The sequence below is a fragment of the Macrobrachium nipponense genome, chromosome 20, assembly GCF_015104395.2.
Source record: "Macrobrachium nipponense isolate FS-2020 chromosome 20, ASM1510439v2, whole genome shotgun sequence".
NCBI classification, from domain to species: Eukaryota; Metazoa; Arthropoda; class Malacostraca; order Decapoda; family Palaemonidae; genus Macrobrachium; species Macrobrachium nipponense.
Genome location: NC_061089.1, coordinates 2321852 through 2344126, shown reverse-complemented (window position 1 = coordinate 2344126; position 22275 = coordinate 2321852). Strand labels below are relative to the sequence as shown.

At 43.5% G+C, this 22275-nt stretch overlaps 1 protein-coding gene across 1 annotated transcript in view; it reads left to right on the top strand.

Annotated features, from left to right (window-relative positions):
- The window catches only part of LOC135221624 (regulator of MON1-CCZ1 complex-like), a 317999-nt gene that overhangs the window by 110203 nt on the left and 185521 nt on the right, over positions 1-22275 (top strand). Inside the window, exon 6 of the mRNA XM_064259288.1 lies at positions 10780-10893. Coding sequence (XP_064115358.1) covers positions 10780-10893 — 114 coding nt within the window. The remainder of the gene's footprint in view (positions 1-10779; positions 10894-22275) is intronic.

Genomic DNA, 22275 nt, shown 5'->3' with positions numbered 1-22275 from the left:
TGTAAAATGCGGTCCAAGATACGAAAAGCTCATGATACGAAGGCCGCCTTGGAACGGATTAATTTCGTATCTCGAGGTACCACTGTATATAAAACCTTGTTTTATTATAAAAATTTCATTTTTACTTTTATTACGGAGGAGATGAAACCAATCTAAAACTTTTTTCATCATTAAATTTACTGCATTTATAAATAGTTAGTTTATTAAGGTGCATTTTTAAACTTTGTTTTGATCATTTAAGTTTAAAACGAATCTCCAACCATCGACACACAAAAGACAGCTTAGCAAAGAAGAGGCATCCAATGATAAATAAGCACGAAATTTGACACTGCCTATTCCTCCTATAAAAGCCAATGTGAACCCATTGTTCGTTTAGGTCTTCCTCACCAACATCCTGATGAAGACCACAGAGATGGTTGAAACATGTAGACTACACCAGCCCCTGAAGGAGTCCTACCAGCAGTACAAGGATACATACGTATACCCATATCCAAGAAAATACCAAAAACACGAGATAGCTACCAAGATTCCGTTGAAGTTATTGGCCTTTGTTTCTAAACCCATCAAAGAGATATATGATACTAAAATATTTTTGATAAAATATTTTTGACAAATAGGAATATTGGAATTCTACTGAACAACCTAGCTGAATCAGGAAAACGAATTATCAGAAGAATTGAAAAGACCCTGTATAAGATTAATTTATTGAAAACTGCCATTATTTTCAACAGAACATGTATCAAAGAAGGTCTGCTCCTTGCAATTAATAAAAATAATAATAATAATAATAATAATAATAATAATAATAATTTATTCTAAGTACATTTGATTGACGTCAATGACCTTCGATGTCAGGATGCCTGAAAACTTCCAATCATTCATTCATTCTAAGTACAGTTGAACCTCGGTTTTCGTACACCTCCCATTTCGTACGCTTCGGTTTTCATAGACTTTTTTGTCTGAAATCTTTTCTCGGTTATCGTACGCTTCCTTGGTTTTCGTACATTCGGTAACGCTCCATCCAAGGCCTAGTGTGTGACTGGGCCCCATATGAAGTGCCCAAGCAAAGCATTGCATTTTCTCTTGTGACCCATTCTGGCTTTGTTTCATGCCTAACAAGCATCATCGTGCTCATAGTCTGCATGACCACATGTGTTTCTTCTGTTTTGTGCTATATTTCTCCATAAAACTCATTGCAAAATAGTCATCATGGGGCCCAAGAAAGGTGCAAGTGCCACCCCTTCGGTGAAAAAGACCAGCAAACGATAGATTCAAGAAAGAACTTGTAGCGAAGTATGAAAGCGGGATACGTGTAGCTGATCTCGCTAGGATGTACGGTAAGTTAGTGTCAACAATCAGCTCTATCCTAGCAAAGAAAGATGAAATCAAGGCAGCTCATGTTGCAGAAGGGGTCAAGTCATTATCTAAACAGAGATCGCAAACAGGGGAAGATGTTGAAAAGCCATTGTTGGTGTGGATCAATGAAAATAGTTAGTGGGGGATAGTGTGTCTGAAACAATCATTTGTGAGAAAGCAAGGATGCTGCATGCCAATTTAAGAAAGAAAATGCCAAGAACAAGTGCTGCTTTTAGTGATTTCAAGGCCAGCTGAGGCTGGTTTGAAAAATTCAGAAAGCGTAGAGGCATCCATGGTGCCAGTAAAAAACAAAGTTGGGAAGTAACCTCAGATGGTGCCACTAAAAAACCTAGAGAAGTAACCCCAGACAGGTTCATGATACTTGAAATCCTTCTGGAGGGGGATTCCCCTTCCAAACAGTAACCTCTCATTCTCCCTCTCTCATCTCCGTCTTTCATACGCTAACAAGAGTCTTCCATAAAGGTAAGTGTGATGTTAAATGTTCATTATTCATTTCATTATTCATTTATATTATTTCTCATTCTTTTCTGTATGTAAAACTGTGTTTATTCCCAGTAAATATTATTTTTTGTTAATATTCTGGGGGGTCTGGAACGCATTAATACCATTTACATTATTCCTTATGGGAATTATTGTCTCGGTTTTCATACGTTTTGGATATCGTAGGAGGTTCCGGAACGGATTATGTACCAAAACCTACCAAAACCAAGGTACCTAACACTATATATGAAGACCAGTCAGCTACTTCTCATGAACAACCTGGCATCCTCAGAAATGTCCATGAGGAGAAGTAGTGTCATTTACAATTTCAATTATTGGGCTGACAGCTGCCAACCTCACATAATCTCTCTCCTGCTACCTTCAAGAAGGAGCCATTTTTAATCATTATGAACAAAATCACAATTCAAGACCTGAAAGAGAAGAACTAATAAAGAGCACAAAAATTAGAGCAAATGAAACTTATCATGAGGAGACATATAAGAAATCTTAAACTAGAACTTAAACTATGACTTAAGACTAGTAAATACAAGAAAATACAATATGATAATGTACATTATGGTATCTGAGCAAACTGGACGGGTATGTACAGACAGTTTCGTAAAACCAATATGGATTACGACTGATATCTCAATACTATATACATGTTCCGATGGCGGGATGGTCAAGGCCCAGCCCGGCCCGGAAGAGAGAGGTTGGTGGGGAATACAAGCGAGTCAGGTAGGAAGGAGAGAGTATTAGGGAAAGAATTAACAGAAGGGCTAGGAAGGGAGTTGGTAAAACTCGGTTATTCAGGGGAGACTATGCTCCCTGCAGCCACTGTTGAGAATTTAAGGGCCTTAATATTTTTGAGATAGTGGCGTTTAAATACTGCTGGAGATTTCCAACCCGTATACTTCTTCAGGTCCTCAAAGTTCATATTTTGAAAATAGTTAATGGAGGTAGCCACTGCTCGGATGTCATGGACATGTGGGACTGAATCCGGATTGGCTTGTTTAATAAAGTACAGTATTTGCTGTCTAATACCTTTTAGAGAAATTGTCCCACCATTCTCTCTAATAAACAGAGGGCCTGAAGTCTTTTGGGAAGTCCTGGCTAGAAAGGATTTAAGAGTATTTGACAGGACACAATGAAATATCCTGTGTGAGAGGAAGAATTTTCCAAGGAGTCCACCTGTTCTGTGGGTCTTCATTCTTAGCTAGAAACTGCCGATCTGGGGATAGCAGGACTTCACCTGACAGGAGGAACTCAACATGGCCTGGATTTCTGGAGAGAGCCGAGAGTTCAGATATTCTGGCACCTGAGGCTAGGGCCATTAAAAATAAGGTCTTCCTAAGAAGGGTTAAATATGAGCATGACACATTGTTAGTCTGAGGCTAGTTTAAGGACATCAGTCAAAAACCAAGAGACCGTCTGAGGGCGGTCTGTTGGTCTCAAACGGGCACATGCTCTTGGAATTGAAGAGAAGTATGCATCTGATAGGTTAATATTAAAACCTATCTGGAAAATCTTTCTTAAAGCTGATTTTATTGTAGTAATGGTACTGGCGGCTAGACCTTTCTCAAATAGAGATCTAAAAAATTAGATTGCCAGATTTGTGGTCATCTCATGGGCATCCGAATCTTTTAGAAAATTGGCTAATTTCTTTACTGCTGAATCATATTGCTTAATCGTTGAATCCCTCTTATCTGATTCAATGAATAGGATGTTTAAAGGATCAATACTAGCGTCCCTCTGAGCCGCAAACTTCATGAAGTCCATAAAGTTAGGGCACTCAGAATTCTTGAGGAAGCTGACACAGTCTGAGTTTGTACTACCTGTGTCAGTTCCGGACGGGGAATCCGTTTGGGCCTGAGATTCAATTCTAGAAGAAGCGGATACCAGTTGCTCTTTGGCCAGTTGGGTGCCACTAGAGCTACTTGTCCTGTGAAGGATCTCAGCTTGTGCAAGACCTTCATCAGAAGATTCACTGGTGGAAAAAGGTAAATTTTCCGCCAGTTGTTCCAATCTAAGGACATCGCATCCATGGCGTAAGCTAGAGGGTCTAGGTTGGGAGCCACATAGCAGGGTAGTTTGTGGTTGGCTTCCATGGAAAAAAGGTCTACTTGAAGACCCGGAATTTGGTTGCCAATCCACTGGAATGATTTCTCATCCAGGGACAACTCCGATTCCAGCGGAGTTGTCCTGGAAAGTGAGTCCGCGATAACATTTCTTACTCCTGCCAGGTGAACTGCTGACAGGTGCCAATGATTCTTCTCCGCCAATAAGAATATCGCCACCAGTACATGATTAAGTTTGCTTGACCTGGAGCCTCCTCTGTTTATGCAGTGGACTACTACTACTGTCTGAGACTAGCCTTATATGAGCCTTCTTGGCCGGAGACAGTCGTTTTAGGGTCAAGAAAACTGCCATTGCTTCCAGAATGTTGATATGAAACTGGCGGAATGTTTCCAACTACGTTCCTTGTACCTTCTTGTGTTGAGAATACCTTCCCCATCCACTTAGAGATGCGTCCGTGTGGATGGTTAGAGACAGTGGAGGGAATTGTAGAGGTACTGACTTGGCTAGGTTCTGGCGTTCCGTCCATGGACAGAGCCTCTTTGTCAGGATAGGTGGAATCGCTGAGACTTTGTCTCTGAGTTTGATGTTGGCTCTCGTTCTCCAGACTCGATTGATATCCTTCAATCTGGCCTTTAACAGGACGTCCGTCACCAACGCAAACTGCAGCGAACCTAGAATCCTTTCTTGGGCCTGCCGAAAATCTTTCTTGTTTTTGAGAAACTGTTTTGTAGCCTTTGGTATTTCTTTGGCCTTCGTGGGTGGGAGAGATAGCTAGTGTTTGTTCAGGTCCCATTGGATTCCCAGCCATTGGAAGCAAGAAGCCGGGATGAGCCTGGATTTCTCCCTGTTTATCTGGAACCCCAGGAATTCCATCACCTTGGATGTTGATTTGCGGCATTCTTCGACGTTGGCTGCCCAAATGAGCCAGTCGTCTAGATAGGCTACTAACAAAATGCCTCTTGTTCTTAGTTCTTGAACTATCGTCTCTCCTAGTTTGGTGAATATTCTGGGCGCAATGTTGAGCCCGAACGGCATGACTCTGAATGAGTAAGCCTGTTTTCCTAGTTTGAAGCCTAGATACGGAGAGAAGTTCCTTGCTATTGGAACATGATAGTAAGCGTCTGTAAGGTTGATAGAGGTGGTGACGGCCCCATGGGGAAGTAAGGTCCGTACCTGCGAGATGGTCAGCATGCGGAACTTGTCGCAGTGAATGTATGAGTTGAGACGGGACAAGTCCAGAATCACCCTTCTTTTGCTTGAGTCCTTCTTTGGGACGCTGAACAGACGTCCTTGAAATTTTAGGCGTCCCACCTTCTTTATGGCCTTTTTCTGGAGGAGATCTTTGGTATAGTCTATAAGGTCCGCCGTAGGCTTCTGATAAAAACTGATTGGTGGAGGGGGCCCTTTCTCCCATTTCCACCCCAGGCCTTTCGAGACTATACTGTGGGCCCATGGACTGAAGGTCCATCGGTCCTGGAAGAGATACAATCTCCCTCCTACCTGCGGACTCTCACTGGTTGGATGCAGGTCTGGTGCCTCTACCTCTTGATCCGCTTCGTAGCCGGGGACCACCTCTGGCCCGGCTACTTCCGGCATGTCTATTATAGGAGCAAAAGAGGTCTCGCGCTTCATAGGTAGGGTTGAAGGCTGGGGAGGTCACTATGGCTGAAGAGGTAGATGGCTGTGGGGCCGGAGGAGTTTGTACTAGGACAAACTGTTGTTGAGGGAGCGCCTTATACGTTGACGGTTTGCCAACCTGAGATACTGGCACTGCTTGCATTATTGCCTGTGGACGAGAGACTTGGTAAGGATTGTACCTCCTTGCCTTCTTCTTGGTTCTGACTTGGTGTCCGGGCCCCTCAAACTGTCGTTTGAAGGGGAGACCCCAACGTACCCGAAGACTCTAGTTGGCTCTGGATGCCTCTTGGAGGATGTTGTTAACCTCCTCTTTTGGGAAAAGGTTCTCTCCCCATACTGATGACTTTATGAGCCTATTAGGCTCATGTTTTATTGAGGCACCCACCAGGACGTGCTTCCTACAAGCTCGTCTCGCCACTGCAAAATCGTATAGGTGTGCCTGGAAAGTCTGCAAGAGCGCTTTCGTCAGGACCCTGAATACTTGCTCTTCAATATATGTGGATGCTACCAACTCTGCCGCAGTGACGGAGTTGATAGATCTTGCCAGTCTGGTCCTTGCCTCGAATTCCGTTTTTACTAAGTGGTCCGGAATCCTAGGCAGCTTCTCTGAGAACAGGTCGGAAGCGCAGTCCGGGTCAAGTTTACCTGTAGTAAATGTTACCGGTGTGTCCTTCCAAAAGTCCAATCCGGTGGGCAAGAGAAGGGAGGTAGCCTCCGTCTCTCTCAGCACTGGTAGAGGTTTATCCTCCGCCGCTGCTTGCAGCGTCAACTCCGCCACCTTAGATGTACATGGTGACGGAATTCCGTACGGGGTCACAAACATGGTAAAACTGCCTTTGTGCAGCGTTAACTTTGTGTTAATGCAACCCCATTCGGAGAGGGTGCGGACCCAAGTAGCTTGGACTTGTTCCATCGGGAAGATCACTGTCTCCTTCGGGACTTTATCCACCCTGACTAGCGCATGTTTTGCTAGTCTGACGAATCCGGGGAATGGAAACTGGAGCCCTGGCAGAAATACTAGTTCAAAATCCTCGATCGGGCGGGTTCCGCACCCTTCAATCGTTAGCTTCCCATCCGAGAACGGGGCATGCAGTGCTAACCGCCATGGGTTTTCTTTATCAAAGGGAGGAAGCTTGGACGCATCCGGCACCATCATGGATAGCAGCGGGGTCCCGGAGTGGAAAAGTCCGGTAAGCATTTCCTCTAGCGGCTTAATCCTCTCGGTCAGAGACGTAAATGCCTGGCCGGAGGTGCCTGAGACTGAGGTGAGTCGTGTCGCCTCAAGTCTCTGATCAATCACTCCGCTAACCTTCGACAATAGAAGGTCAGTGAAGGCTTCTGGGTCAAATCCAGACTCTGCTGCCTTAGGATCAGTGGTCTTTAAACCCATCCCCATAGTAGGGGAAGGGTTCCTGGCAGCAGGCGAATGTGCAGAAGAAGTCGACGGCTGTGGGGCCGAAGACAACTCCGTTGCCGCTGGCAGAGTTGGTTTAGTACCCTTTCTTAGGGTTTTTATTTTAAGAGATTTCACTTTAGGAGCGACGAAAAGTGCTCCTTCACCAGGAGGGGTGGGCCTAGAGAAGCCCAGGAAAGAAGAGGAAGAAGAAGGAGTAGGACTTAAGATCAGACTCGCCTCACTCACCTCTCCACCTACCTGTTCCTCTGTGACCATGGGCTCCGTATTGATGTTAATGGCCGCCACTTCCTCCATCAAGTCCTCCTGGTCGTCGGGGACCGGCATCGTTGCCATCCGGATGGCTTCAATGAGGGGCTCGGCCACGTCCGCCTTAACCACCGTGGTGGCTGTGGCTCCCTGGAACAGAAGGGAGCATAGTCCGGCATCTAGAATGTAGGGTTGTCCCTTCGGCGCATTCTTGCCGAACCCCGCAACCCATTTCCTGAGGGCTACCCTCGCCTCATGCCGAGCGTCTGGATCAGCCTGTCAGGGAGGAACCCGAATTAATATTCTACCTGGAAATAGAGTCTGTATAGCAACTTATTAAGTCATTATAACAGGACTTGTATCTCAATGATGCAGCGAAGTACTTACCTGCTCATCAGTCATGATTGACACCATCTCATAGCACACCCTGCATGCATCGGGGTGCCAGACCATGTAATTTTCCAACTGCACAGCACAGTTGGCATGCGAACGGCACACTACGTGGCCTTACGGCTTGCCCAGGGAGGCGGGGCACCCATCTGCCTCGCAACGAACCATCTGTAAATGGAATTTATTTATGAGCACCGAACTTTGGCAACGGAGACAACTCCGAAGAGAGCATGCACCTTAACTTAGATGGGTCAAGATTTATTCGCTAATTATTTTCAAATAACTACAATGAATAAAGAATTTCTTTGGGTGTATTTGCCTGATCTCGATTCCGTCCTCAGAGGATAGATACAGGTTCGTTATGTGGGATCTGAGGTCCGCCGGTGCCGGAGAGGGGGAAAATTTTTCCCTTCTCTGTTGCGTACGGCTGAGTCAGAAGGCTATGTATTACCGTAGCCAAACACTGATCTACCTTTCTTCCCCACCGAAGCAGGGAATAAGGGCGAAAATAGAACTTCGGCAACACCGTGTAATGCTCCGGCAATGAGTGTGAGGGTGAGTCACACTCCATCGGTACCTTATGGGTCCGGAGCTATCTATAGAGTAGTCCCCGAAGCTCTGTCTACTAAATGAATCGTCTCCTAATGTCCCCTATAATGCTGGAGGAAAGGGCTGGAGTGGTGGATCAGGAAGGATAATTTCTCTGAACCTGCATGCACTAATTTAGGGGGAGTGTAACTCCCAGCCCAAATCCATACCGGGGAAGGGGGGGGAAGGAGAACGAAACACCGAGCGACGGAGCTATATAATGTACAATCGGGAACTACGTCCGCCAACTGGTGTGATACTAGCCCGCTATAAGTCAGCGGAGCCGTTTACTCGGAGACACAAGGGGTTAAACTTTCTGATTAATACCAATAGCCCTCCCCCCCACACCCACTAGTGAGGGGGGGTGGTATATGTGGCCAGTCATGATCGCCTGGCCACCCACTCGATCCGAGATAGACCTTTACCAAGGCTATGTAGCCTACTCCTTCAAAGGAAGCAGGCCGACTGGCTCATGGCCCGTCGTGGTTGGTCGGTGGTCACTCTCGATCGGGAGGCTATGCTGGGTTAGGCCAAGGCGTACCAGACCAGTATTTACAATAACACATAAACTATATAAATACTAAATAGTACTAATACAAAACATTCATAGAGAGGTATAATGGAAGAGTTGCAAGGAAATTAGGCAAAAAGGGGAGAGTACCCCGTATGGATCCATTTTAAGATTCCGAGATCACAACAGAACTGGTCAGGGTAGGCCAACTGACCTCCCCTGCCAGACTGAGGTGGACGGTGGTCCTCGACCAAACCTACTAGATCGAATATTTCGATCTAGACCGGCAGGGCGGGTGGTCCTCAACCAAACCTACTAAACCGAATTCTTTCGATCTAGACCGGTAGGGAGGTAGATCCAACATCACAATGATAGAGAAGGTCTCTATTTTGACATCCTCCCTGCTAGCATCATAGCACGGACAGGGGGAAGTAGGGTGTGTGTAAGGGTACCAGGGAAGGGACACCTAGCCTACCTTCCTATGCCTAGCCTAGGCTAGGTCGAGCTAGGGGGGTTACAACTCATCCAACCTCTTAGTGAAATGAAAATCATCAACGTACATAAATCAAGACTTATCTAAGATCGTGTCAACACTAATCATAAGTAATCTTACTACAAGAGGGAGAGAGAGAGAGGGACAGGGCTCCCTTCTCTCCCTCAACGATTATGATAGGCTACGAGTGGCCTAATAATTACCTTGTGCATCACTATAAAATTATGTAAGGACCGGCGCAAACCCGCTCCTGAGCCGCTGGGGGGGTGGGGGGGGATTTGTTAAAGTGTAAGTTAAACAACTACTCTTTATACCCCAGCAAAAGTCATGAACGAGTTAGGCCTACTCCCTATCTTACTTCAGATAAAGTAAGTACGTAATACATAATATGTCACTGATGATTATAAATCAACCTTAATAAAAACACGTAATGCCTAACATATTATGAAAAAAAATTTTTTTTTGTGGAGTTAGTGTGTGAAATTCATTCGTGTTTTGATGACGCTCCTAAAATGGCGGTCCAGCCGATGGCGCCCACAATACTTTTTCTGAGGGGCCGAAGGTGACTATGAAAAACATCTCAACCATAAAAGTTACAAACACGTAAATTGAAGTACTCAACTTAGGTGTGGAGGGAAGTTCTGCAGTCGACATCGCGAAGAGAGCTTAAATCCTGGGAGCAGTGACAAATGTGTGGATCGCACACTGTCGCTAATACAGGAATGTAAGACACGCGTGGGTATTAGTAGTAGTAGTGAGAGGAAGGTAAGGTGGGTGACGCTTGTAACGGCTCCCACCGTGGAGGATTTTGGAGGAGGAATCTTCTAAGTGGCAGAGGACCTGTGAGTAGTGGCTTCCACTTCGCCCCTATACTTTATACTGATGCCCCTTGGGGTGCTCGCGCTGAGGGTAGTAACTTCAGCATACCATGCTAGCTTTTTCTCTGGTATATTTAGGATATATTTATACTTGAAAAATGAGCTACAGGGATTTTTCACCAGCAAACACAGGTCGAACCCAGAAAATAGGTAATATTTTGTGAAAGATACTTGGAAGATTCTATTGCCAATAGGGGTGGTTAAGGAGGTAGATGGAAACATTCATCTTGGAGTGTGTTTGAGGACTGCTCAGATGCACAAATAGGATGGTGTCAATTAAAAGATTTGTAATAAAGCAATTGGGTGATTTACCACAAAATAGCCACACTGTAAAAGCTTTTGACACATCTAGCAGAAATATCATTTCTGCTAAATGGATAATATGAATAATTGTTTGTGTAAGAGCTTCCAGCAGTGTTTATTGCTTATTATACCAAAGTTGATATGTTATTTCTGTGGTCATTGTTTTGCACCTCCAATAATAATAAGCTATGAGACTTTAGTCAGATATGAATTTCTGTTTTAGTACATTTCACCTTGACTAGAAATGAACAAATTTGTGTTCACTTAACTGGGATGTACTGAAATTTTGTTATTGTGAATTTCTCATTGTTTGAAAAATAATCTATGTTCAAGTTTATGCTTTTAATATAAGGCTCAAATTTTCTCATTGCTGTTGCAGAGATGGGACCTTCAAACGTTCATACATATGTCGCTTGGAACTCACTGGCAGATTTGCTGTCAACATTGTTGACAGTCTCATTGTTGTTCATCATCAAGCATCCAAGGTATTTTTGTAGACATGCAGTTGAAATTCATATCCTTATATACATTTTGAAGAATATCAGTTTTGTAGCTGGAGAAGAACCTGTTATCATAAAAATAAGTTTCATTTAAATGTATTCAGCAAAACCATACTTTGTAATTCATAGTTGTTTTATAACAAACTCATCAATCATAATTAGCTTTAATTTGCAGTGTTCATATCTCAATAAACACAGCTTCTGGAGTCTTGAAGACAGTTGAAGAATAACTAGAAAATCAATCACAGAAGGACAGTATACACATGAGCACCTTTGACCCATTGGCCTCATTCTTTTGTGTATCTCAACAACCACTAAAGCTCCTCTGCTTAGGAAATGTCATTTCATTTCTTTTCTTCTGTGTGATGTAATATATTTTACTGAATATCCTCCTGTAGCTGTCTGTAAGTTAACCCCTTCTTTTCTTTTATTATTTCTGATTGTATTTTTCCAAAATTTCTTAGCCAGAGTCAGTCTCTTTCAAACTATTTTGGCTAATTATTCCTCTGGCTTCTACATTTGTTAGGTGGATGGTTAGGTTAGATTATTATGTTCTCATCTGTTTGTTATGTTGTGGCGGGATCACAAGCTTAGAAAAAACAAGTAAACTCCCCACAGTTACGTTAATCGTACCAGCTAACAAAATTTCCCACACTCACACTTTCCCCTTTACGTTACCTTTAACCTGCAGGACAATTGGTTCAATGAAACACCAAACACACAAAACACAAACAGGTACTCACCTCTTGCTTCTGATACTCAGGGCTAGGCTGTGCTGTCCGCCGGATATAGGCTATAGGCTAGCCGACACACAACCACTGCCGACAACCAAACACAACCCAACCACCAGACCCACAACAACCCCACACACTCAATAACCCGACAAATCACTGCAGATGAACACCAACAGCCCGAAAGAATACGACAACCACACGACTTACAGAAGGCCAAAACCAACACTCCCCAACCACCACTCACAGACACCGAAAATGCACCACCAACCTCCTTAACCTCACCACAACTTCACAACCCCAAAATCTATCAAATAACACCAAAACAACTAACCACAAAAGGATAACTGCTGTCAAAACCAACTTTGACTTCACCAGATGCCTCACTGCTTAGACTGTCTAACAGACTTCCACTGACATACTACAGAGCGCCACAACAGACATGCTTCCGATCGCCATTTAACCACTCCCATTCATTCTTCCACCAATCTCTCTCTCTCTCTCTCTCTCTCTCTCTCTCTCTCACACACACAACCTTTGGAGACGTTGTCAAATATAAACTATCATTACTCCTCCATATTACCTCCCCCGTTACATTTGACAACGTCTCCTTACACTCACAACATCCACACTAAATTGCCTTTCGCAACACCCAAGGATGCTCAGATGCAGGCTCCTTGGATCTTGTTTGAGGACCATCATACACTCTTTCAGTTACATTGCCATTGACTTCTTCCAAACCACTTTTTTTCAAACTCCCATTATCTCCCTCACTACCATCCTCCCAAATTCCATTCACTACTTCACCGATGTCTTCTAACTCTGGTTCCAACATCTCCCCTATTTCGGCCACCAAACCACTCAGTTCATCCATACTTCTGTCAAACTCCTGCAAAGACTTATCCATCCTATCCATACTTCTCAAAAACTGCTCCAAAAAGACTTATCCAACCTAATCAACTACCTCATCACTACTCAGTTTCCTTCTCACTGAAGTCTTATTTGTCCCTGTAAACTCAAACCCACATACACTACAAGTATCATTCATTCCCCCAAAGTCATCCGTAGCACACGCTTTATCAACCGTTTGCACCCTACCTCCGACCCCCTTACCATGCCGTTCACGCTTTTCCCTTCTACTTCCTCTCTCCACACTCTTCTGTTTTCTTCCATACTCAACCAACACCAACTGTCGATCTCCCAGACCAGTTTGTTCATGACAGTCGGCTCATACTTATTCACCCTCAACCAATCACTCATTGCATTCTCCTGAACATACTGTGGTACTTCCCTCCACTTACGGAGCTGGTTATGGTGTGCCCTAACCTCATCCATTCCCCCACCTACTCACAATTTCCCCAAAACATAACTCAATCCACTCGGTCCCACTTCCAAAATCTCAAAAGGCCCTTCAAATTTCTCCCTTACTTTATTCACATTCATTCTTCCCATCTCAACCACCTCCTTCAACACCTTATCCCCAATCTTAAAACTCTCAAACCTTTCACTTGCTTTCTTCCACAAATCCTGATCACCTTCTGACAGACCCAAATGCAGTCTGACAATCCTTTTAAAATTCAACACATATTTACAAGGAGACATACCTATACTCTTCTGCTGCCGTGTGGCGTTATGTACCCAAATTGCCTGTCCTACTTACATATCCCAATCCTTGTCGCTCTCACTCATCATTTGCAAAATCTCAGTCATCGTCCTAACAGTCCTTTCAGCCAACCCATTTGCACTGGGCATATATGGAGTAGAATACACATGCACAATACCCCATTCCTACAACATTTCTTCAAATTCCCATCCCACAAACTCAGGTCCATTATCACTCAACATTTTTGCCGGCTTACACACACACATGGGCAACATCAGTTGACCCACCATTCATGCAACAGTTTCACTCCTCTTATCTTTGATGGGAACCACATAGGCAAATTTACTCATGTGATCCACCATCACAATCATCCCCACGTGTCCTCTCGCAGTCCTAGGCAAAGTAACACAATCAATCACAAGCATTTCAAACGGCTCTTTCATCTGCAATCGCAACACAGGTGGACTTGCATGCACACACTGATACTTTCCTCTCTGACAGTCTTCACACGTGACAGCCACATCCACACAAATCTTATTCAACCCAGGAGCATACAATCTCTCTCTCATGCAAACTTGTGCCCCTGTGTCAGCCAAACTACAGTACTCACTATCATTTACTTGGACAAATGTCACCATTTTCCCTCGAGTCCCATGCATACACACATTCACTACCACGTCCACCTGGTTATCCACATCACAATCCTCCTCATCACATTTACCTCAGTTAATTCCCCATTTCCACAATTCTGACTCAGATCCCCTTCACAGTCCCTTTTTGTAACCAACCAATTACAACCACATTCCCCACACTGAATCATCAAAACCCCACGTTCATTACCTGTACTCACCCTTCCTCGATATTCAACCGGTCTGTCCCATCCAAAATACAACAACACTTTTATTCCAAACAACTCAGCTACTGCTGACAACAATTCATGCAACATTTCTCCTTGCCCACCTTGTTCCTCCGCATATGCCACTTCCTTCTGCACATCACTCATCAACTTCATTCGCAACTCATTCACACTACCGGGTACCTCTTCAACCAGACCCTTACCTTCCAAGTTTTTCAATGCTGAAAACAAACATTCACACACACTTTCATTCCCTTCAAACCTCTCTTTTACAACCAACCCCTCAGGTACCATATTCGGATCCCAGTCACTTTTCACAACACCACTGTCCTTACCATGCATCCTAGACATCGTATCAGCAATCACATTTTTACTCCCTGGCACATATTCTAAGCTAAAATCAAACTCACTCAAATCCTCAATTGTCCTCGCAATCCTAGCATTCACACTTTCCTTCTTGATCATATAAACTAACGGCCGATGATCTGTCCTTATCATAAATTTTACCCCATACAAAAACACTTTCAACGCCTTCACACAAAACCTTATTGCCGCAAGCTCCTTCTCAACCACCGAATACTGAATTCAGCTCTGCTTTATTAAAAGCTTTACTCACATACGCAATCAGTCTCAATTGTCCCTCCCCATTCACTTCTTGCATCTGCACCAAGTATCCCTCCCATAACTTAAACTTATCTCCATGGAACCTAAATCTCCCAATAACCCGGACTTTACTAGCTCAGACATACAACTCAAGCTTACTGGCATCCTCACTCTACTAGTCTGGAAAAGCCAAGGTGACGTCCCTAGCAGCCTCCTCTTTCAATCTCTCAAATGCTCCCACCATTCGCTCATCCCACCTCAGCTTAGTACAATTTTTCTTCCCGGTCCATTCAGTCAACGGCTTCCCTATACCCGAACAATCCCTAATAAACTTCCTCCCAAACTCAATCCAACCCAAAAAACCCTTTAACTCCTGCACGGTCTGGGGATGTGGAAACTCCTTTACTTTTTCCACAAACTTTTCTCTTTTCCTTACACCACTCGCACTCACCTTATGACCCAGAAATTCCACTTTCCCAGCCAACCACATACACTTCTCCAGCTTCACTTTCACTCCAACCTCTTCCAACCGTTCTAACACCTTCTCAAGCAGTTCCACATTCTCCTCAACAGTCTCACTTGCAATCAAAATGTCATCTATAAACACAGTCACCTTCCTTCTATCAAAACCAGCCAAAACTACATTCATCGCCCTCTGGAAGGCAGCAGGCACATTAGCCAATCCAAAACTTAACCTCTTGAATTGATAGTGGCAGCTACCACTCGAAAAAGCCGTAACATGCATGCTCCCTTCCTCAAGAGGCATCTGGTAATAGCCCCTTACCAAATCCAATTTTGTGAACACTCTCATCCCATGCATCTTATTTACAATCAGACACCACATTCATTGGAAATCGCTCCTTCACAGTCACTTCATTCACCTTCCTGTAATCCACACACATCCTCAAACTCCCGTCTGTCTTGCGTACTGGGACCATGGGACTATTCCAAGCACTCTTGCTCCTCTTGATCACTCCCACTCTCTCAAGTTCCTCACACTGTTCCTTAATCTCTCGGGCAATAGGCGCAGAAAAGTGTCGGGGACGCTGATATATGGGGGTATCATCATTCAAAACTATCTTGAATTCTGGAAGCTTAGATCCCCTTAAATCCTCGTCACCCCGACTCAACGCACCCCGCCTATCCCACAACATCTGCATCAACCGCTCCCTCTCGTCATCACCATTTTCATTCACCTCAATTCTTTCTCTCAACTCATCATACTTCCACTCATCACTTTCTTTCATGCTACCTGTCATCACCCGCCGTACCCTAACATATCTTTCATCATCCACATCCACCAACGTATACAACAACCCCACACAATCACCTTCACATATACCCCGCACTCGCTTTTTCCTAACACTTGGCAATGAGGCCACAAAAACCCGAGGATTCTCCATATCCAAAATCCCGTCGTACACATGCACGCTCACTCTTACCAACTTGTTCGCATCCATACCCTCAACCACATATGCACACTTGTCACCTTTGACAATCCCAAGACTATCGGGCCACGCAACTTTCACACTAACAACTTCTCACGGCACTTTTACACTCTCTTTCGCAACCAACGGCACTCCCTTCCATATTTTACTGCTTACCCCTCCATCCCTATCCAAGCTTCCTGCTCGGATGGACCACCATCCCACACTTCTGCAGGAACCTGTATCCTAACAACATATCATACTTATCACTCATCCCTCGATCACATAAAAGTCACCTTCATCCATCACTACCCCTTCGATTTCTACATTTTCACGCAACATTCCCACCACAGCCATACCTAAATTTCCTATTCCTTGTACCTCCCCTTTACATTTCCTAATTTCACACTCACTCCGCAACTTGTCACATCCATTCTTAAAAAGAACATTGACACTGCACCCAGTATCAATCAAAGCAACCAAACACACCCCTTTGCACCTCACTTTTACACTCATACATTCATGAGCTCTTCCTCCAAACCCTTTTTCATGCAACAATCCTTCACGCACATGCATCACTCTTACTGACCGCACACCAGAGGACCCACCCAACTGAATCCCCTTTGTACCTAGTTTCCCGAACTCCCAACCTGACTCACCCTCTTTCGCCTACACACACTCGCCACATGACCTTCCATTCCACATTCAACACATTTTGCCCGCTTTTCCTTACACATCCTAGCATAATGCCCATTCTTCCCGCAATTACCGCAAACCTCAGTCACACGAGTACCTCGACATCCACTTGCTATATGCCCTACTTGCCCACACCTGTAACATTTAATATCCCCATCTTTCTTACACTCGCTCACTAAATGCCCTGTTTGCCCACACCCGAAGCACGCTCCCAATGCCCACCGACATTCATTCTTCCTGTGCCCTAGCTTTCCACATCTGTAACACTGCTGCTCTCGTTCACGACTAACTGACCCTACTCTTCCAACGCTTGCACTCCGATCTCTCTTAGGGCTAACCATACTTACGTTACTGGCTCTAACGCTCCTATCAACCACTCGCTCTGCCATTCGCCTTGGCCCTTCCAAAACCGCCTCCCTATAGCTCTTAAACTCTGGTATAACATCAGCCACTTCAGTCCTAACACTAACACTTCTACTCTCTTTCATACACCTATCCAACTCCTAATCCTCTACTATTTCCAAAATGTCATTCCACGACAACCTTTCATTCGTCCATCGTATTTTCTCCTTGCGTTTCAGATTTACAAACTCATATACACTCTCAGGCACAGTCGCCAACAACTTCCTCACTAACTCTTTACACTCATTTATCCCTTCAACCCCAAACTTTTTCCTGGCTAATGTTTCCAACCTGCACACATACATCGACAATGACTCACCAACATTAATTCATACCTCATCAAAACCATGTTTTCTCCTATATCCAACACTACTCTTCATCCTCTTCGCCTGTTCCACAATCCTGGCTTTCAAACTCTCATAAGGCACATTCCCCACACTCATCATTACCCCATACATATTCAACAAAAATCCCGTCAAAAAGCTACCCAACTCTCTTGCCCAGACTCTCTTGTTATCCCCATACTTTGCCTCACAATACCTTTCATATTCCTTAAAAAAATCCCCTATGTCCCTACTACCATGTTCCTCGTATTGTGCACATCTAGGTATCTCTCATATATACAGCCTTTCGTACTTCCCGCTCAGTCTCACTTTCGCTACTAACATTCTCATCCCTCTTAACCTCGTCCGAATACAGCGAATCAACTTCCATTCTAACATCCATGCTCCTGATTATGCTCTTCTTACCCTTCTTTCTACCCACCTGTTTCCACTCACCGCTATCCAAATCACTGTCAGTCCTTTCCCCAATGTATTCAGTCCTAGTCTCATCCTGTCCGTCATCCTTTCCCTTAGTCATCTTCTTTTCCTCAGCCCCCTTCTTATTCTTGTCCTCAGGTTTATCCTTATCCTGTCTCTTTCCCTTCTTTCCTTTACCTATCACAACCAAGTCACCTTTGTCACTCGTAGTTTCATCCACTCGCTCTTCCACTGTCTTTACCACTTCTGGCCTATCACAAGACCTAGTAGACCTACCTCCTACAGCTCCCTCTCCCATGAACCCTTTTATCATCTCCTGCACTGCATTCATCATCACTAAGAATTTTTCGTCCATTTTCTCAACCATTCTCTCTTCTGCTCCTTTCACTTCTTTCATTTCCACTTTTGCACTCCTTAGCATTCCTCTCATTTCCTCTAACTTGCTCTTCAGCTCCTCACACTCTACCCTTAACCTCTCATTATCCACTTCCAATTGTCCTCTTACTTCCCTCTCCAACCTCAACTCTTCCTTCAGCCTCTCCACCTCACTCAATCCTTCCATCCCAAACTTTCTCACCACTCATACACACTAGCCTAGACCAATTGTCCTGCAGCTGCCACACCAGCAGTCCTTGTTCAAGCGCCAAAAAATAATGTGGCGGGATCACAAGCTTAGAAAAAACAAGTAAACTCCCCACAGTTACGTTAATCGTACCAGCTAACAAAATTTCCCACACTCACACTTTCCCCTTTACGTTACCTTTAACCTGCAGGACAATTGGTTCAATGAAACACCAAACACACAAAACACAAACAGGTACGTACTCACCTCTGGCTTCTGATACTCAGGGCTAGGCTGTGCTGTCCGCCGGATATAGCTATAGGCTAGCCGACACACAACCACCGCCGACAACCAAACACAACCCAACCACCTGAGACCCACAACCCCACAACAACTCAATAACCCGACAAATCACTGCAGACGAACACCAACAGCCCGAAAGAACACAACCACACGACTTACAGAAGCACAACAACCCGCCAAAACCAACACTCCCCAACTACCACTCACAGACACCGAAAATGCACCACCAACCTCCTTAACCTCACCACAACCAGACAGACACACGCACAACAACTTCACAACCCCAAAATCTATTAAATAACACCAAAACAACTAACCACAAAAGGATAACTGCTGTCAAAACCAACTCTGACTTCACCAGACGCCTCACTGCTTGACTCTGGTAACAGACTTCCACTGACTCAGTACAGAGCGCCACAACAGACATGCTTCCGACCGCCATTTAACCACTCCCATTCATTCTTCCACCAATCTCTCTCTCTCTCTCTCTTCTCTTCTTCCTCTCTCTCTCTCTCTCTCTCTCTCTCTCTCTCTCTCTCTCTCTCTCTCTCTCTCTCACACACACAACCTTTGGAGACGTTGTCAAATATAAACTATCATTACTCCTCCATAATGTATTAGTGCCAGTGTTGATTTTTTAGATAGATTAACAATGTTTATAAAATATATTATTTGAGATGAATCTTACTGTTAAATTTAGCTATATCTCCCAGCCAATTAGGCGAGGAGATATAGCTAAATTTAACAGTAGGTAAGTATCCAAATAATAAATTTGATTATGAAAATTTATATGTATATAATTATAAAATAGAGTATATACAATTAATTAAAATTAAAAACATGCTCTCAAGATGGTTGGTAATGCTGCGTAGACCTAAAAAAGTGTTGGTAACACTGCTTTCAGTTATAAACAGGTTGAGAAAGGGTTAGAAGGATAGGAGGCTGGGGAAAGAGTTGCCAGGGTTTTGTGGGCTGGGAAAGTTGGGTGGGTTGAGAAGGAGCAGTTGGCAACACTGCTCAGGGAGAAAGAAGTATTAGTAACACTCTTCAAAGGAATAATTACATAGAGGAAAGGATTATGGGGAGCAGGTACAGAGTGGGATCTGCAGCAGTATCCTAAGATGAAACATATCAATTCTCTCTGCTTAATAATGCCAAAGTTGTGTGCAATTGCATCAGCCATAAAAAAAATTAAACAAGCATCATTCAGTAATCAGTAGTCTTGTGATTGGATTATTAGTGACTCGAGAAGTGCTGTAGAAGCAATTCAAAGTTATAAATGAAGATGTAATATCGTACAACCAATTAAGTTATATAATAATGAGAAAACTATAAAAATATGTAGGATCCCAGCCCATACAGACGTATAGAGATTAAAGGAAATCAAGGAGCTGATGAAGCAGCCAAAGAAGCAGCCCAGATGACAAGATCAAATGTATATATCCCATAATGATTATATAACTCATATGAAAATAACTAATATAAAAAAATGGCAAAGCATATGGAATGAAAAACCTGACAGTAATACATTAAAAAAATAAAACCTAGTGTTGGAAAATGGAGTTCATCAAACCAAAAAGAGAGACATACATACACAAGTAATTCATCTAACACACAGAAATGTAATGAATACCTAATCCATATAACCCTGTTCCTGAATTATCTGAATTTAAAATAATGATAACAAACATTTATGGTGTGAATGTCCAAAGTATAATCAGCAGTGAACATCAAGTTTTGGAAATAAGTCAATTAGTGAATTTTGTCTGAAGCTTCAACATTTGAAATGAATCCAGTTAGTATATAGTTTTTGTAAAATTGTGATTTAATTGACAAAATAAATATACAGTAAAAGCAAATCCTTTGGGCCCACCCTGTGAGAGCTGATAATCAGCTCAGTGGTCTGGTCAAACTTCTCTCTCTCTCTCTCTCTCTCTCTCTCTCTCTCTCTCTCTCTCTCTCTCTCTCTCTCTCTCTCTCTCTCTCATATATTGTGCATGATTATTACAAGTCAATATCTGTCCATAAGATGTAAAAAATATAATAAAGGTTTTTTTGCCAACGAAGATTATTAAACCAGCTTGTAAACCAGGGCAAGTTACAAAATGTTAAAAGATGAACTGGAAAACTGCCTAATTATTTGAGATGAAATATAATATCAACTGATTAGATATTCTCTTGTGTACAGTACTACTAAAAATCAGGTAGTTGCTGTTGAGTTCTCAAGGGGCTAATTGAAGTTTAAGCATATTTGTAGTGCGAAGGACTGCAGAAGGGAAGTGACAATTTCTATACCAGAGTCAACCTCGAATTTACAAATCAATGGTTCTGTTAATGCTGCCTTGTATGCCATGATTGTTGTAACTGCAAGGCAATTGTCTTCAAAAGGGATGAGAAATTTTAAAATTGTTTCCCTAGAATTTTTGACTGGGCTCTCAGTATGGATATAATCTAACCATATCTTCCATATAAACTGGTATTGCTGGATATATGAAATCTTTAGTTTTTGCACTAGGTACCTAGCCATGTTGGGTGAGTAATTTTCATGGTAGGTATTATTTAAAAATTCCACCTGTGAAAGTCTCAGCTCAAAAGGGAGGAACCTTAAACGACTTTTCTTCCTACTGATTGGGATAAAATAGTGGACAGCATTGGAATTTATCTCTTCGCCTGTTATTAAAGTAATAGGAACTCATGCCTGTTTGGCCAGTTTGGTGCTATTAAGTAAGCTGTTCCTTTGAAGGGTAGGAGTTTGCTCCATACCCTTGAAATCTAGAACAATAGAGGAAGAAGATACATCGGTCTCCATTTGTTCCAGTCTTGTAGGAAGGCATCTCTTGCTGTTGCTCAATTGGCAGTTTGTGATTCTCTTATGAGGCGAACAGGACCGCTTCCAGTTGTGGAAGCATGGTGGCTATTTTCTGAAATGAGTGGTTGTCTAACATCCACTCTGTTGAGGCTGTCGTTTTCCTTGATAGGGAGTCTACTATTTCATTGAGCGGGTGAATTGCAGACAAGTCCCACATCCTTGCTTGCACCATATTGAGAGGAGGTGAGCATCATCCCAACCTCTCGATGTAGGACATTGCAGTCATGTTGTCTAGAACCAACCAAATGTCTCTCTTCTGGAAGTATAAGTTTTTGAGAGACAAAAAGACAGCCATCAGCTCCAGGAAATTGATACAATTCCTCAGAGTAGCTGACCACCTCCCTGTCACTTGAAAGTCCTCCCAATGCCCTCCCAACCTGTCAACAAGGCATCTATGTGTATGTCACTCTTACAGGCTGAGGAGTTAGGGTGACCTGTTTTGCCAGAGATTCCTGTCGGGATCAAGGCTGAAGTAGCTCGCCAACTTTTTTAATCTTTCGATGGGGTTAGTCTCGCATCTTGTTTGTTGCATGTAATAGCTAGAATTTGTTCACATTCATTT